The sequence below is a fragment of the Aquarana catesbeiana genome, linkage group LG11 (assembly GCF_042186555.1).
Source record: "Aquarana catesbeiana isolate 2022-GZ linkage group LG11, ASM4218655v1, whole genome shotgun sequence".
In the NCBI taxonomy this organism is placed as follows: domain Eukaryota; kingdom Metazoa; phylum Chordata; class Amphibia; order Anura; family Ranidae; genus Aquarana; species Aquarana catesbeiana.
In genome coordinates, this window is record NC_133334.1 from 272,697,200 (window position 1) to 272,715,577 (window position 18,378).

The window sequence follows — 18,378 nt, forward strand, 5'->3', positions numbered from 1 at the left end:
TACCAAAAATATGTAGCAGAATACATATTGGCCTAATTTGATGAAGAAATTTGATTTTTTTTTTTTTTTTATTGGGAATGTTTTATAGCAGAAAGTAAAAAATATTGTCGCTCTTTTTTTTTTTTTGTTTGTTTATAGCGCAAAAAATTAAAAACCGCAGAGGTGATCAAATACCACCAAAAGAAAGCTCTGTTTGTGGGGAAAAAAAGGACCTCAATTTTATTTTGGTAAACAGCGTCGCACGACGGCGCAATTTTCAGTTAAAGCAATGCAGTGCCGTATCACAAAAAATGACCTGGTCAGGAAGGAGGGGTAAAACCTTCGGGGGCTGAAGTGGTTTAAGCCTGATGCATCGTGTCAGACAGGACTAAGAAGTTCCTTACAGCCAGCAATCACTTTAAAGTTTCGCTTTGCAGTTTTGAGTCTGAAATGAAGCAGGAGGAAGCTTTGGAGGTCAAGCTTCAGGAAGCTCAGCCACCCACCGACCATGTGAGGAGCTCTATGAAATCTGGCTGCTGTGAATAATATAGAAGTAAAGATACAGTATAGCAAGTGGTGTCAGGAAGGAGGGGTAAAACCTTTGGGGGCTGAATTGGTTAAAGCCTGATGTATGGTGTCAGACAGGACTAATGCCGCGTACACACGGTAACAAGACACTGGTCACCGCCCACACCCATAACTGGCCTTCACAGTAAGGAGCACATGGAGGGCATATACATACAAGAAAAGGACAATTCCATAGCTCAACTCACCAACCAGTCTGCTGACCAACCAAATTTACCTGTCTAACCGTATGTTAAAAGCAGGGGTTTAGTTAGCACACATTTGCAAACGCATGTGAAAGCTGCAAGGCCTCGTCAAGGCACCCTGTATTACTTGCAGTCCTAACACTAAATTTATAAGTGTCTCCACAGTGGAAGCACATGCATTGAATGGATAGGTGTGAGACAGGTGAGCCTGGAGGCCGCCCTAGCCCCCTTAAAGGGACAGGACACACACTGGACACCCAGCAAGAGCAGCAAAGGCGTCCAGTGTGTCCCCGACCCAAATATACAAACGGTAACAAGACACTGGTCACCGCCCACATCCATAACTGGCCTTCACAGTAAGGAGCACATGGAGGACTTTTCGGCTACAAAAGTCCGACAGCCCGTCCGACAGACTTTCGACGGACTTGCGGCAGACTTTCTAACGAACGGACTTGCCTACATACGATCACACACAAGTCCGACGGATTCGTACGTGATGACGTACACCGGACTAAAATAAGGAAGTTGATAGCCAGTAGCCAATAGCTGCCCTAGCGTGGGTTTTTGCCCGTCGGACTAGCATACAGACGAGCAGATTTCTGGGTCCGGCGTAGTTACGACGTAAAGATTTGAAGCATGTTTCAAATCTAAAGTCCGTCAGATTTGCGGCTGGAAAAGTCCGCTGAAAGTCCGGGGAAGCCCACACACGATCGTATTGTCAGCCGGCTTTAGTCCGTCGGACTTTTGTAGACGAAAAGTCCGACCGTGTGTACGCGGCATAAGAAGGTCCTTACAGCCAGCAATCACTTTAACGTTTAGCTTTGCAGTTTTGAATCTTAAGTGAAGCAGGAGGAAGCTTTGGAGGACAAGCTTCAGGAAGCTGAGCCACCCACCGCCCATGTGAGGAGCTCTATGAAATCTTGCTGCTGTGAATAATATAGAAGTAAAGATACAGTATAACAAGTGGTGTTTCTACATTTCTAACCATGCCAATGATTCCTGGCTAACGTTGGCTTGCTGCCTGCTTTGTCACTTTAGCAGTGATTTAAATTGAATGGTCGCGTTTGCGAGGCACAAATTGTGAAATTCGATCAGACATTACACAAACAAGTCTTAAGCCATTTTTTTCTTCCCCTAAGTTGCCCCGGCGTAGTTCTATCTGTACCGCGTTCCGCATTCTTCCAAAAACTGCCATGCAAGTCAGGTCAAAAGAAAAAAAAAAAAAAAAAATCCTATTTGTTTTTTCGCCTTTATTGAGCAGCGATTACAATTTCATTTTCAGCCTAGGTTTTCCGATCTTATGCTTTTAAGAAATGCATTTCCTCGCTGGCAGCCGACAGACAGTCTATTACCGGGAGATTGGTCTAGCTTTTTTCACCTTATCATTCACCAGCAACTGCCTCGCCGCCTTGTTCCCAAATCCGTATTCCGACCGCAGGACTCGCTAAGGAGCGAGCTGATTATGTAGAGCGTGTTTGCTCAGGAAACGAAACGCGCCTCAGACTTATAAACAGAATTTACGCGTATAGAGTTTGCCCTGGAGAGCCCCGTGTTATTTTAATAGCGTTATGGATTTTTGTGCGTGTGCCGTCCTCAATGTAAAGCCCTCTTCCTCTGCATTTATTGAGCAGAAAGCGCTCTTTAGTGGAATTAATAAATTATTCAATATTTACAGTGTGCTTAAATTCACTTTTGAGAACCTTAACCCGGGTTGGGTTATGATTAGGTGAGCTGTTGGCTGTAATGCTGACTGTTGTCCGCCGGCTTTCAAGGAAATACAAGCGCCATCCATGACTTCCTTCCTTTGATATGTTTTCTTGTTGTTCCATTTATGCCAGGCATGTCCAAAGTCCTGGCCCGCTGGCCAATTGCAGCCCAGCTTTCCGGTTTAATGCGGCCCCACTGGTAATTTGGATATGATTCTTTGAGGGGGCTACAAAAGATATATACTGTATTTATCGTTCTGGCAGCCTCGGAGGGGACAGGGAGGGGGCAGGATGAGTGCCGGCAGATTACATATAGGAGAATCTCCTGTTCACTCGGTGGTGTCTGTAATAGGAAGTCCCGTCTCCTGGGCTGGCATTGGACGACTGTCTATCATAAGAGGCGGGACTTTGTATTAAAGATGTCGCCGAGTAAACAAGAGATTCTCCTGTATTTATTCTGATGGCGCTCGTCCTGCCCCCCTCCCTGTCCCCTCCAAGGTGGGCATTGATCAGGCTGCACTGATGGCAATAGTGAGGCTGCATTCATGGCAATGGTGAGGCCGCATTCATGGCAATGGTGAGGCCGCATTCATGGCAATGGTGAGGCCACATTCAGGGCAATGGTGAGACCGCATTCAGGGCAATGGTGAGGCCGCATTCATGGCAATGGTGAGACCGCATTCATGGCAATGGTGAGGCCACATTCATGGAAGTGTTGAGGCCGCATTCGTGGCAGTGTTGAGGCCGCATTCGTGGCAGTGTTGAGGCCGCATTCATGGCAGTGTTGAGGCCGCATTCGTGGCAATGGTGCGGCCGCATTCGTGGCAATGGTGCGGCCGCATTCGTGGCAGTGGTGAGGCCGCATTCATGCCAATGGTGAGGCCGCATTCGTGGCAGTGTTGAGGTTGTGTCCGTGGCAAAGGTGAGGCCGCGTTCGTGGCAATGGTGAGGCCGCGTTCGTGGCAATGGTGAGGCCGCATTCGTGGCAAAGGTGAGGCCGCGTTCGTGGCAAAGGTGAGGCCGCGTTCGTGGCAAAGGTGAGGCCGCGTTCGTGGCAAAGGTGAGGCCGCGTTCGTGGCAAAGGTGAGGCCGCGTTCGTGGCAAAGGTGAGGCCGCGTTTGTGGCAAAGGTGAGGCCGCGTTCGTGGCAAAGGTGAGGCCGCGTTCGTGGCAAAGGTGAGGCCGCGTTTGTGGCAATGGTGAGGTCATATTCATGGCAATGGTGAGGCTGCAGATGGGCACTGATAAGGCTGCATTGATGGGTACTGACCCTTATTTTGCTTCACAGTTCTTTATTTAACATTCAAGTTTTTTTCCTGAAACGTCCCTCTTAAAGTGAAGGTGCGCGTTATACGCCGATAAATACGGTATATCCAAATAACACGCTCAAGCTCATCCTTAGACTCTTCACCACACACAGCCACAAAGTCAAGAGACTTCTTGTTGAGCCGTGTATTAGTTCATTTGCATTTAATTTTAATGTTTCAAAGAATGTCAGGCAAAATGGTCGGCCCTCACGCATGTTCACTTCATCAAATCTGGCCCTCTTTGAAAAAAGTTTGGACACCCCTGATTTATGCGCATTCTGCCATAAGCCGGCCATACACTGTTAGATGTTCATATTGCGTCAAACGCCGTTCAAGTGTACTTTCAAATTCAATTTGCTTTTAACATTCGATTTTAGAATGAATAAAACTTCCTAAAATCGCTTTGAACTTTCTATCCTGCTCCTTTCATTTTTTGGTTGCTACGGTTGAAAATGATCATCCATTTCACCCCATTAACTATTAGAAAATTAAACAAATGTTCCTTTGAAAGAAATATATATATATATATATATATATATATATATATATATATATATATATATATATATATATATATATATATATTTTGTTTTAAGCAGAAGCCCTGGAGAATAAAATGGTTGGGTGTTGCAATTTCTATGTCACAGAAATTGCTAGAGCTGCACGATTAATCGTTAAAAATTAGCGATTTCGGTTCAACCCCCCTCCCGATCCTAATCGGCCATTTCCGCAATTCTATGTAAACAGTGCAGAGCCGAGCTGTCAAAAATTTTTTTTAAAAAGCCAAAAAATGTTTATCAACCTTCCTCAGCGCTGAAAGAGAGAAGAGATACCAAATATCTTTTAGTTCTTTTAGACATCAAAGGGAAGAACTTTGGTCTGTAAACGAGGTCAGTTTAACCAATTAGACTAAACCTTTTTTGACACTTGTTGCTTACAAGGTAAAATCAGTATTTTTTTTTGCTAGAAAATTACCAAGAACCCTCAAACATTATATATCTTTTTTTTTTTTTTTCTAGCAGAGACCCTAGAGAATAAAATGGCAGTCGTTGCAATATTTTATATCGTACTGTATTTGTTCAGTGGTCTTTCAAACACATTTTTTTGGGAAAAAATGCATTTCAATGAATAAAAAAAATAAACAGTAAAGTTAGCCCAATTTTTTTGTGTAATGGAAAAGATGTTACGCCGCAAGAATTGTGATCTTTATTCTAAGCAAAAAAATATTGATTCTCATTTTATCCAGAATCCTGTAGCTCTAGTAATTGCGCAGCAGTTTTTTGAGCCCTTTCAATATTCAATTGTTTGGTAAAGGATGATGTTACTTTAGATAAATGGGTAACCTAACATGTCACGCTTTAAAATTGCGCACACACGTGGAATGGCTACAAATGACGGTACCTAAAAAATCTCCATAGGCGACACTTTAAAAGCCTTTCCATGTTAGCAGTTTAGAGGTACACATTAGGTCTGGTGCCAGAATCATTGCTCTTGCTCTGACATTCACAGTGATATATCTCACATGTGTGGGGCGATCGCCGTTTTTATATGTGTACACGATATATGACATCTGGCACAGCTATCTTACTCTCCTGAGAGTTTGCCAGGAAGGGAGGGGGGATGAGTCATAAGAGGGCCAATGAGAGCTGGAGGTTTGCCTCTGTGTGTCTGTGTAAATCCAGGAAGTGGAACAGGCAGCAGCTTCAGCTGCCCACAGTTAAAATGGCTGCAGCCAGACTCAGTGGAGGGAGAATTCTGCAGCATATTTGGCAAGTTCAGAATCGCGGTAGATATAAAATAATATGCAAAGTGGTTGGAGGGAAGCTTCAGAATGGCAAAAGATGTTTTTATTACAAATTATGTGAGCAGACTGCAGTTCGTCTTTAAGGTTTCTTGGCTGTTGCTTGGCAACTCGAAGTTTCAGCTCCCTCCATAAATTTTCTATAGGATTAAGGTCTGGAGACTGGCTAGGCCACTCCATGACCTTCATGTGCTTCTTCTTGAGCCACTCCTTTGTTGCCTTGGCCGTGTGTTTTGGGTCGTTGTCATGCTGGAAGACCCATCCATGACCCATCTTCACTGTTCTGTCTGAGGGAAGAAGGTTCTCATCCAAGCTTTTACATTACATGACTCCATCCATTGGACCATCAAAGTCGGTCTGTACCTTTATCAGAGAAACAGCCCCAAAGCATCATGTGTCCACCTGTATAAGTGTATAAGGGAGGCAGGAGCGCTGTCGTCTTTTTTTTTTTTTTTTTTTTTATTATTTAATTTATTTATTTTTTTTGGTTTTGTTATTTTACACTGTAGATTTGATCAATTCTAATTGTTGTCAAAATGTGATTATTTTAAAGGGGGTTATTCTTTTCTATAGCCACTGTAGCTATGTAAAACACTAAGAACGGCCTATACTGTTTAATAGCCAGTAATACCCTGTCTCACCCTGCTCTGCACATGCTCAGTTGCTTTCCGTTTTTGGCATTGTGCCGAAAATCAGAGCCACTAGAGGCTGATCTTCTGACTGCCTAAATATTTACTGCTGCTAAAGGGGCTCTGGGCTTCACCAAAATGGCAGCCTCTGGTAGGAAGAAACAGGAGCAATGCTGGAGGCAATTTTACATCACACACTAATGTTGGTAGCATAATTATTATCTTGGAATGTAACTTTTTTTTTTTTTTTTTTTATCAAGTTCTTATGGATAAAATTTTTCACTTTAAGTATGCTAGGTGTTTGGCTGCCATGCTAATATTAGCGATACTTCTTGAGTCACCAAATTGCAGAGTTCAACCATCGCTCTGGCTTTACTGTCTGCATGCTATTTTCTAGATCTTTCACTGGCAAATGTCAAGGTCAAAAGATTGAGATATTTCCTTACAAATGTATTCCTGAATATACCTTATTTATCGGCGTATAACACGCACATTCATTTTAAGAGGGAAGTTTCAGGAAAAAAAACGTAAATTTTAAATAAGGAAATTTGAAGCAAAATAAGGGTCATTGCTCATCTGCAGCCTCGCAAGTGCCCTCAATGCAGCCTGATCAATGTCCTCTGCAGCCTCCCCATTGCCATCAATGCAGCAGCCTCCCCATTGCCATCAATGCAGCAACCTCCCCATTGCCACCAATGCAGCAGCCTCACCATTGCCATCAATGCAGCAGCCTCACCATTGCCATCAATGCAGCAGCGTCACCATTGCCATCAATGCAGCAGCCTCACCATTGCCATCAATGCAGCAGCGTCACCATTGCCATCAATGCAGCAGCATCACCATTGCCATCAATGCAGCAGCCTCCCCATTGCCACCAATGCAGCAGCCTCCCCATTGCCACCAATGCAGCAGCCTCCCCATTGCCATCAATGCAGCGGTCTCACCATTGCCATCAATGCAGCGGCCTCACCATTGCCATCAATGCAGCAGCCTCGCCATTGCCAGCAATGCAGCCTGATCGATGCCCATCTGCAGCCTAGAGGGGGGGGGCAAGCCCCGACAGATTACATACAGTGAGAATCTCCTATGATAGACAGAACAGTGGTCCAATGGCAGCCCAGGAGACGGGACTTCCTATTACAGAGGACACCAAGTAAACCAGAGATTTTCACTGTATATAATATGACGGCGCTTGTCCCGCCCCCCTCCCTGTCACCTCCAAGGCAGCTAAAATTGAAGTATTGGCGTATAACACGCACACGCTATTTGCACCCGATTTTCAGGCTGAAAAGGCGTGTTATACATTAAGCTTTATGATAAGCTACTATTAATAGCGCAGCTTGCCGGGTTTCTTACAGCGTGATATGCTGGGACCTGTAGTCCTGCCACAACTGAACTGTCGCTCGCTCGCCCGGCCTTTTTGTGGTGACGCTGTTTTTTGTTTTTTTTTTCCTTTTGATCTTTCCACATTTTCGGAGCATTATGAAGCTCTGATGTTTTAAATCTTGAGAGTGAAATTGCTCTCCTCCTATCTTTCTCATCCTTTCATCATGGCTTCCCTTATGTCTGGACTCTGATTACCCAGTCCTGCTGCAGTTTATACTCCTCCAATCCCTTTCACATTATTTTCTCTCTGTAATGGATTTAATTGTATTCATGTTCTTATCCTCTCCCGGCACTTTCTTTATCTCCAGCCCAGTGATCCTGAATCGCTGTGGCTTTATGTTAAAGTTTTGTTGCTGAGTCTTGGCATAGACGGCGTCACTGTGACAAATAACTCCATAATGAAAGCTCTAATTCTTTTACAGTTCCAATATTTCCTGCAAATGTGGTGAAGCAACAAGGGCCATATGTCTGCATTAATGATATCGACACCCCGTTGGCATCCCTCGTAGCTGCAGTTTTTGTATTTTACTTTTTTTTTTTCTTTCTACTTTGCTTCATTAGTTCGATTTTTACATCTTCATATTTTTCATTGTATTTGTTTTAGGCCTCCCTGGCGGTATGATTATTTTGCATTTTAGGTGCTGAAAGCGGTACAATTATTTTGCATGGAAATTTGGCGTTTTATATTGTAGGCCTGTAATTCTTAACAATAACACACTTAAATCTGTCCACCAAGAGTCTAGTAGATATCCCGGGTATGATGGAGTTTGAAACACAAAAACATAAATTATAATATAATAAATAAATATAAATAATTACAAAAAATAATAATAAAATAAATTTCCCCACGATTCACTATCGCTCAATTCTGCAAGTGTACTAATTTACTATCGCCGCTTTCTAGCTGGTCTAAAGCCACTTTTGACGTAAAGGGACATTTTTTGGTTGCTATGAGCAATCTCAAGTTTCCAGGCAGAAAGAACAGTATATATATAAAACTGCATGCAGGGCATTGGACAAAGCACTGAGGTCAAAAGGGATGTGAAATAATTTCATACAGTACTGTAATCTGTAAGATTACAGTACTGTATGTGTTATGATTTTTACATTTTTTTGAATTTGCCGCCAGGCTCCGCCCCTGTGCGTTGCGACGCTCGCAGGGAACGGAGCCTGGCACAGAGAGGCTTCGGAGGAGGACAGAGCCCGCAGACACAGCCGGGGGGGGGGGGGGGGGGGGACATGGCAGGAACCTGGGGACAAGGTAACGCCGCACCAGGATCCTATCCTGCAATGTAATCCCGAGTGTGGCTCGGGGTTACCGCTAATGGTGCTGAAATTTAAGCCTGAGCCACACTCGGGAAAACCGTCAGGGAGGCTACAATCCAACTCCGGGCAAAAATAAAAGTTTTATCCATGCAGTGAGGCTGTTCCCGCACTGCACAGGTCAACTGCTCATTTTGTCTAGGGGATTGGAGAAGGGAGATATACTTACCTAATCTTCCGATCGATTCCTGCCTTGCACAAAATTGGTCCATGTGGCTCCTGCCCCCCGGTCTTGTGCGGTGGACTATTGCTGAAATCATCACCTGCTCTGGACGTCAGGAACAGTCCATCGCTGTTCATGGGGGAGCGTCATTTGCAGTTGGAGTGGAGGATCCGGTTAGTATAAGGTTTCTCCAATCACCATAGACAAAAAGAGCAGTTGACCCGTGCAGTGCAGACACAGCCCCACTGCATGGGAAAACTTTTTTTTTTTTTTTTGCCTGGAGTTGGGCTTTAAGTATGTGTAAACCCAATTGGTAAAATGTCATGCGAGACTTTTAAATAATAAAATAAAATAATACCTGGTTGTCCTGATATGAAGGTCCTTCTTCATGCACTTCCTATTATAGGGTGACAACATCCAGTCCCGGTCTCTCAGTTGTGCTTCTTCATTGCCACCCTGTCCTGACACACACCCTTTAAATGGAAACTACAGGTGACACTGCCGATGCAGATTTCACAGGCACTGTTGTCACCACCAAGAAACCCACTCTGAGAAATGCCATGCAAAGTCATCACCGCAGTCCATGTAAACAGGAAGCGACTGCAAAGAGGCAAATGGCGATTGTTTCTGATCTACGGTGGTTCAGCAGAGTAAATGTCTTTAACCACTTCTCCCTAGGTGGACGTCATATGACGTCCTGGGGTGTAAGTGGTGATGCCAAGATGATGCTATACAGCCACTTGATAACTTCTGCAGGCAGTAGAAGTAGTTCCTCAATCAAACAAAAGCCAAGGAAAAATCCTTGGAAGAATTCCAAGCTCTACTTACCAACCAGCCTGCGACCAACCAGATTAACGTGTCTAACAGTATGCGTTTAAGGATAGAGCCTCTTTCTGAGATTTGTTGTTTACAAGTTTAAAAACAGTTTTTTTTTTGCTAGAAAATGACTTGGAACCCCTAAACATTTATACATTTTTTTTTCTAACACCCTAGACAATAAAATGGCGGTCGTTGCAAAACTTTCTGTCACACCGTATTTGCGCAGCGGTCTTACAAGCGCACTTTTTTGAATGAAAAAATAAGACAACAGTAAAGTTAGCTCAATTTTATTTTTTTTATATTGTGAAAGATAATGTTACGCCGAGTAAATTGATACCCAACATGTCACATGGTGGAATGGCGACAAACTTTTACCCTTAAAAATCTCCATAGGCGACGTTTAAAAATTCTACAGGTTGCATGTTTTGAGCTACAGAGGAGGTCTAGGGCTAGAATTATCGCTCTCGCTCTACCGATCGTGGCGATACCTCACATGTGTGGTTTGAACACCATTTTCATATGGGATGGGGTGCGTTTTAAAAAAATGTGTTTTTTTGTTTTTTGTTTTTTTCTTATTTATTTTACCTTTTATTTTTTATTTTTACACTTTTTTTAAAAAATGTGTCACTTTTATTCCTATTACAAGGAATGTAAACATCCCTTGTAATAGAAAAAAAAACATGACAGGACCTCTTAAATATGAGATCTGGGGGTCAAAAAGACCTCACATCTCACATTTACACTAAAATGCAATAAAAAAAAAAAATTGTCATTTTAAAAAAATAAATAAGGCCCTTTAAGAGCTATGGGCAGAAGTGATGTTTTGACGTTGCTTCCGCCCTGCAATGATATGGAGACGGGTGGGGGCCATCTTCCCCTGACTCGTCTCCATGTCAGGCTAGGGAACGGATCCAATCGCCTCCGCTGCTGCAGACGGCTCTGATAAGCGGGGGAAAGCGCCAGGACGCGGCGAGAGGTGGGGGGGGCCTCTCTTGCTGCCGATAAAAGTGATCATGCGGCGAATCCGCCACAGAGACCACTTTTATCTTGAAGTGGACCACTCACTGAAGAAGAGGATACCAGGGTTATAATAGCTAGCTGCTGCCATAACAACGATACTCCTCTTCAAAGTACCGACGTATAACGTCGGCGGGAAGTCCGGAAGTGGTTCGGCAAGGCCCCCCGTGATCTGCAGACCTTACCTCTAACTTATAAGAGTCTCCACAGTGGAAGCACATGCATTCTGATGAGATAGATGAAGGCAGATGGACTGGAGGGAGCCCACCCCTCCTTAGAGGTACAGGGGGCAAATTGAACACCCAGCATGTAGCACAATGGCTGCAAAGGTGTCAATACGTTTTCCTGCCTGAGTAGAAGTTGTTCTTCCCCCCATCTGCAGTCGCCACCTTTCCTGGGCTCTTCCGTGTCATCGGGGAGCCCGGGGACCACTCCAGCCAGCGGGCATCGGCTGCAAAACAGAGAGAGAGGAACGGACGACGTTCATCTCTCTGTGAGGTCAGAAACCAAAAGCAATAAGGATTTTGTCACTTGTGATTTCAGTTTAATGTTTACAAGCAATTACCAGCTTCTACAAGCTTCTGATCAAACCGAACTTGGTTTGCCGAGATGCTTTGGAGGCCAGAAGAGACATATGAGATCCAGTAGACCCCAGATCTCTTCAGAAAGAGGATCTGTCATGCTTATTTATATTACAAAGGAATGTTGCTCATCCCTTGTAATAGAAATAAAGTTGATCCAAAAAAAAAGAGTAAAGGGAAAGTTTAAAGTTTTACAGAAAATTAATGTGAAAATTTGTAAGCGCTTACATGCAAATTTGAACGCACACATATGTAAACATTGATTGCACCACACATGTGAAGTATCGGTGCAAACGGCAGAGCGAACCCGGTCATTAAGACCCCTTTCACACTGGGGCGGTTTGCAGGCGGTATTGTGCTAAAAATACGGCCTGCAAACCGCCCCTAAACAGCCTCCGCTGTTTGTTCAGTGTGAAAGCCCGAGGGCTTTCACACTGAAGCGGTGCGCTGGCAGGGCGGTGAAAAAAGTCCTGCAAACCGCTTTTTTGGAGCGGTGTATTCACCGCTCCTAAACCGCTCCTGCCCATTGAAATCAATGGGACAGCGCGGCTATACCGCGGCAATACCGCGGCAATACCGCGGCTATAGCCGCGCTGTACGAGGGATTTTAACCCTTTTTCGGCCGCCAGCGGGGGTTAAAACCGCACCGCTAGCGGCCGAATACCGCTGCAAGAACGACGGTACAGCAGCGCTAAAAATAGCGCTGTTGTACCGCCGACGCCCCCACCGCCCCAGTGTGAAAGGGGCCTTAGGCTCCAGACCTCCTGTGTAAATCTAAACTGGTAACCTATAAAGGCTTTTAAAGCATTACCTATGGAGATTTTTAGGTACTGTAGTTTGGCGGCGTCCTACGGGCTTACGCAATTTTAAATTGTGACATAATTAGGTATTTATTTACGTGGAGTGACATAATCTTTTACATTTTAGCAAAAATTGGCTGTTATATTGTGTTTGTGTTCACTAGAAGTGTATATATATATATATATATATATATATATATATATATATATATATATATATATATTTTTTTTTTTTTTTTTAATTGCTTTTGAAAAACCACTGCGCATATACCATGTGACATAAAAAAAAAACATTTTTACATATATGTAAAAATCACATTTTTTTTTTTGATAGAAAATTACTTAGAACCCCAAACCTTTTATATTTTTTAAGTAGAGGCCCTACAGAATAAAATGGTGAGTGTTGCAATTTTTTTTTATGTCACATGGTATAAGCAATAACAAAAAAAAAAAAAATTAAACTCTATGGACTAAGACTGGGATGCCATTAAAGTTCATGTACGTGTAAAGGCAGGTGTCCCAATACTTTTGGTAATATAGTGTTCTTTGCCTTTTGGAGTCTGGAGAATTAAAAGTAAATGGTAAAGCCAGTTATTATCTACCTAAAACTGAATTGATAGGTTTTGGCGGCTTTCCCTTTTTAACCTACTAGCTCCCGTCCTTCTTGGATATGGTCGTGTATAACGGTCTCTTCTCTCTATTCTAGGTGTCCTTCATCCAGAACCTGGTGTTTTGCGTAGAGAGGGCGTACCGCGTGCCAGACTTCGGAATCTGGGAGAGAGGCAGCAAGTACAACAATGGCAGCACAGAATTACATTCAAGGTATTTGCACACAGCTCATTCCATTATTTCTTCACTCTGATGGGCTAATTAAGTCACAGGCCCATTTGATTTGCCTATTATTCCTTATGGCAGGCTTTATGGACGCTCCACATAAATAGATTGGATTAGCAAAAACTCCGTAATGAAGGAGATGAAGACTGAGTAAGCACAGCTAAATTATAGCCCCTTCAGCTACAGGGAACAATGCGCTTCTCGTTTCTTTCATTTGTCGCCAAAGGAGTTCAATCTATCTGTTCTGCAGTTCATTGGACTATATGGCTTCATTAACGGGCTTCATAAATACCACCAAGTGTCGTTTGCATCTAAACTGACCGCATAACCTATCCCGCTTAGTCGTTTCAGGCAAACAAACTCTCGCTCTCTCTCTGTAAAAAAAAAAAAACTGATTGTTTGCGGGGTCTTGCTGGCTGCAACAGTCAAACTCATGTAAATAGGGAAAAAAATTAAGAACTTGTTTGTGCACCCTTCTCATCTATGCTAAATAAGTCTTGACCTCCGGAAGGTTTTACCCCCTTCATGACCAGGGCATTTTTTGCTATACAGCACTGTGCTGCTTTAACTGAGAATTGCACGGTCATGCAACACTGTACCCAAATTCAATTTATAAAAAATATTTGACACAAATAGAGCTTTCTATTTGTGGTATTTGATCACCACTGGGGTTTTTTTTTTTTTTACTTTTTTTATATAAATGAAGAAAAGGCCAAACATTTTGGAAAGAAAAACCAAAACATATTTTTTACTTTTAGGTATAAAGCATATCCAAGAAAATTTCTTCCTAAATTTTGCCCAAAATGTATTCTGCTACTTGTCTATGGTAAGATAAAAAAAAACATATTCTGCTACCTGTCTATGGTAAGAAAGAAAAAAAAAACTCTTCCATAAAGGTCAGATTTGTGGAGAACACGACTAATAGTTGTCCTGTGGACAGATTCTCCCACCTGAGCTGTGGATCTCTGCAGCTCCTCCAGAGTTACCATGGACCTCTTGGCTCTTCTCTGATGAATGCTCTCCTTGCCCGGCCGGTCAGTTTAGGTGGACGGCCATGTCTTGGTAGGTTTGCAGTTGTGCCATACTCTTTCCATTTTCGAATGATGGATTGAACAGAGCTCTGTGAGATGTTCAAAGCTTGGGAGATTTTTTTATAACCTAACCCTGCTTTATACTTCTCCACAACTTTATCCCTGACCTGTCTGGTGTGTTCGTTGGACTTCATTTTAGTTAGGGGTAAAGGTGGTTGAATACAAATGTACCCCACACATTTCAGATATTTATTTGTAAAAAAAAATTTGAAAACCATTTATCATTTTCCTTCCACTTCACAATTATGTGACACTTTGTGTTGGTCTATCACATAAAACCCCAGTATAATAAATTTAGGTTTATGAATGTAACATGACAAAATGTGGAAAATTTTAAGGGGTATGAATACTTTTTCAAGGCACTGTATACAGGTACATGGAAAAGACCCCACCCACATCACGCAATCTCTGTACAATGTGGTCCTTTTTGTAATCTGTATGAGGAAGAGTCATATCAGATCTTATTAGTTCCCAATGACTGCACAGAAAATTGATGTGTAGCCAACACCGCCATTCCTCTGTGATCTGTGGTCTGTCCTATTGCTGAAAACCTCTTTTCTGAAATGTTTGCTATTCTTTGGACTTTCTTGTACCACAGAAACCTTGATATTCAAAGACGCTGCGAGTGTGACATTGTAACAAATGTGTTTGTTCAGGATGTTAATCGCGTTTATTACTGGCTCACAAGGCGTTATTTATTTCCCGGAAAAATAAATTGCGTTGTCTTGTGTTTTTGATTGTGGGTGCCGGTGATGGAAGCGTATTCATCTCCAAGATATTAAGCATCATAATTAAGCAATGAAGGTTGATGAAAATCCAGCATGGAGCAGCGCGTGAAAGTAAATCATACTTTTACCTCGCAACGTCCAATGTATTAGCATGTCAGCGTTGATAGATGTATACTTAACCAGTCACATTACTGCAGTCGTAATTCATTCTGCTGACATCTCACCCGAGTCCCATTATAATGAAAACAGAGAGCGGTTTTCTGGCGCTCACTGGGAAGTTGTCTACCGAGAATATTTTACAATCGTAGATGGTATGTATCGTTCTTTGTTCAGTGAAGTCTTGAAAATAGTCAGAAAAGGGGATGTAAGCCCCCTTTCACACGAAGGGTCCAATCGGGTCCGCCTGTCAGTTTTCAGCCCTTTAGTCTCTACAGCAAGGGGTGGGCAACCCTTTCAGAGGTTGAGATCTACCTGCCTGGACAACATAGAGGAAAGCAAAGATCCCCAGGGGAGAGGGGGGGGGGGGGGGATACTATACGGTAACCTTTAAAAAAAAATTATCAAGCTCCCAATAAAAAGACTACATGAAGGGTATCACAGTAGTGTTCTTTGCCCCCTTCACATAACCCTCCACGGTAGTGTCCTCTCTGCCCCCCTCCCCCCCACCCAGTAGTGTTCTGTACCCCCTCAACGCAGTGTCCTCTGACCCCTTCACATCCCCCCCCCCCCCACTGTAGTGTCCCCTGCCCCCCATCCTCCCACAGTAGTGTTCTGTACCCCCTACCCCCCAACACTGTGTCCTCTGCCCCCTTCACATCACCCCCCCCCCCCCACTGTAGTGTCCCCTGCCCCCCACCCCCCCACAGTAGTGTTCTGTACCCCCCTACCCCCCAACACAGTGTCCTCTGCCCCCTTCACATCACCCCCCCCCCACTGTAGTGTCCCCCTGACCCCCACCCCCCCCACAGTAGTGTTCTGTACCCCCCTACCCCCCAACACAGTGTCCTCTCTGCCCCCCACCCAGTAGTGTTCTGTACCCCCTCAACGCAGTGTCCTCTGACCCCTTCACATCCCCCCCTCCCCACTGTAGTGTCCCCTGCCCCCTATCCTCCCACAGTAGTGTTCTGTACCCCCTACCCCCCAAGACAGTGTCCTCTGACCCCTTCACATCCCCCCCCCCCACTGTAGTGTCCCCTGCCCCCCATCCTCCCACAGTAGTGTTCTATACCCCCTACCCCCCAGCACAGTGTCCTCTGCCCCCTTCACATCACACCCCCCACTGTAGTGTCCCCTGTCCCCCACCCCCCCCACAGTAGTGTTCTGTACCTCCTCAATGCAGTGTCCTCTGACCCCTTCACATCACCCCCCCCCACTGTAGTGTCCCCTGCCCCCCAACCTGCCCCAAGTAGTGTTCTGTACCCCCCCAACGCAGTGTCCTCTGCCCCTTCACATCACCCCCCATCCTCCCACAGTAGTGTTCTGTACCCCCCCAATGCAGCGTCCTCTGACCCCTTCACATCACGCCCCCCCCTCTGTTGTGTCCCCTGCCCCCTATCCCCCCACTGTAGTGTTCTGTACTCCCTACCCCCCCAACACAGTGTCCTCTGCCCCCCCCAGTAGTGTTCTGTACCCCCCCAACGCAGTGTCCTCTGCCCCCTTCACATCACACCCCCCCCTCCCGTAGTGTCCTCTGCTCCCCACAGTAGTGTCCTGTACCCCCCAATGCTGTGTCCTCTGCCCTTCATATCAACCCCCCAACGTAGTGTCCTCTGTCCCCCATAGCAGTGTTCTGTACCCCACCTCCCCTCCAAAGCAGTGTCCTCTGCTCCCCTTCACATCACCCCCCCCCAATTCTGTCCTGTACCCCCTAAAACAGTGTCACCTTCCCCCATTCACATCACACTCCCATAGCAGTGTCCTCTGCCTCCCCATCTCCCAAAGCGGTGTCCTCTGCCTCCCCATCTCCCAAAGCAGTGTCCTCTGTCCATTTCTCATCACAACACCCCCCACATACACACGCGCGTGCGTGCACACACACACACACACACACACACACACACACACACTCTGTAGTGGTCCTCTGTTCCCCCTCCAACAGAGTCCCCTCTGTCCCTATCACATCATCCTCCTAATCACCCCCCCCCCCCCCCGCTTGCGGAACCGCGCTCTACAGTCTCTAGGTTACTTGGATAGAAAATAGTTTTCATCAGACAGTTCTGTCTAAGTACTGCTTTGTATGTCACGAAAAAAAAACATATAAGTAATTCTTTAATATCGTAAATAATGGCAAAGTTATTTTCGAACCAGTAGGCCCACAGTAGAGTAAAGTTGCTGTTATCCATAAGTGGTGTACAGCTGTTGGAGCTGAAGTGGTTAGGCATATAATATAATATTTCTCTTGAGACGCATCCTAGCATTGTTGCCTCTGCTTTCCTGATTTGCTTGTTTACAACAAAGCCGGGCTCTATTACGTTTCTTGGCTGATTTGTCTTTTCCCTGACTCTTCTCTGTAAGCCAGCATGGAGATTACAGCCACCCAGACCAATCTTTCCGAGAACAGACAGCTAAATCTGGCAAGATAGTTTTGCAGTAGTAAATGATTTAAAACACAAGTTCTGTAAAAAAAAAAATAAATAGGATTACCTTGTATCTTACAGAAGTGTCAGGCCGAGAAATGGTTGATTTGACTTGGCCTGTGCTCAATACATCACCTGTGAGTGTAGAAATAGAAGCTGCTGAATATAGAAGCTTGGCCAACGGTAGGCAAAGGATTAGTTACCAGATAGTTGTTCGTGTTTTTCTGATGCCGGTTTATGCAAAACAGCCGAAAATGCAGTCTTGGACGGCCTGACCCTCTAATGTACGGGTGTCAAACTCCGTTTCATTGCGAGCCATATCGGCATTTTTGTTGCCCTAAAAGTGCCGATTGTATCTGTAACACTATATAAAGTCTGTGACTTTGTCTCTGTTGTTTTATTAAGAGATAATGACTTGGACAGGGATTGGAGATTATGGGATGCCCACTTGACTTTTGTCAGAAACCATTAAATCAGGCCGAGACAGAAGTACAGTTGTATCACACTTGTTTAATAATAAAAGTAAAAAGAACAAACGTAGTCAAAACAAGTTCAGTAACCGGAACGGATAGTCAGTCAAGCCAGAAGTCAGGGATCAATGTAGTGGAACAGCAAGCAGGATCTGGAGCCAAAAGGCATGTCAGCAAAGCAAGTCTTGAACAGGATCGCAGGAGATAGTTTCTGTGATGTTGACCAAGGCGAAGGCAGAGCTCCTCTGGACTGGACGGCTTAAGTAGGCAGGACTGTAGAGCAGGATATCATCAACAGCTGAGTAACTGTGGAGATATAGGAGCTGGCAATTAGCCGACAGCTGAGCGGCCAGCTCAGAGAAGGAAGGGCTGAGACCCTGACAACTTCAGAACAAACTT

The 18,378-nt window shown here is 44.5% G+C and overlaps 1 protein-coding gene across 2 annotated transcripts in view; it reads left to right on the forward strand.

The window, feature by feature from the left end:
* The window catches only part of PHKB (phosphorylase kinase regulatory subunit beta), a 313,679-nt gene that overhangs the window by 104,471 nt on the left and 190,830 nt on the right, over positions 1 to 18,378 (forward strand). For both annotated transcript variants that reach the window (XM_073605832.1, XM_073605831.1), the window contains exon 7: positions 12,987 to 13,102. In XM_073605832.1, coding sequence (XP_073461933.1) covers positions 12,987 to 13,102 — 116 coding nt within the window. The remainder of the gene's footprint in view (positions 1 to 12,986; positions 13,103 to 18,378) is intronic.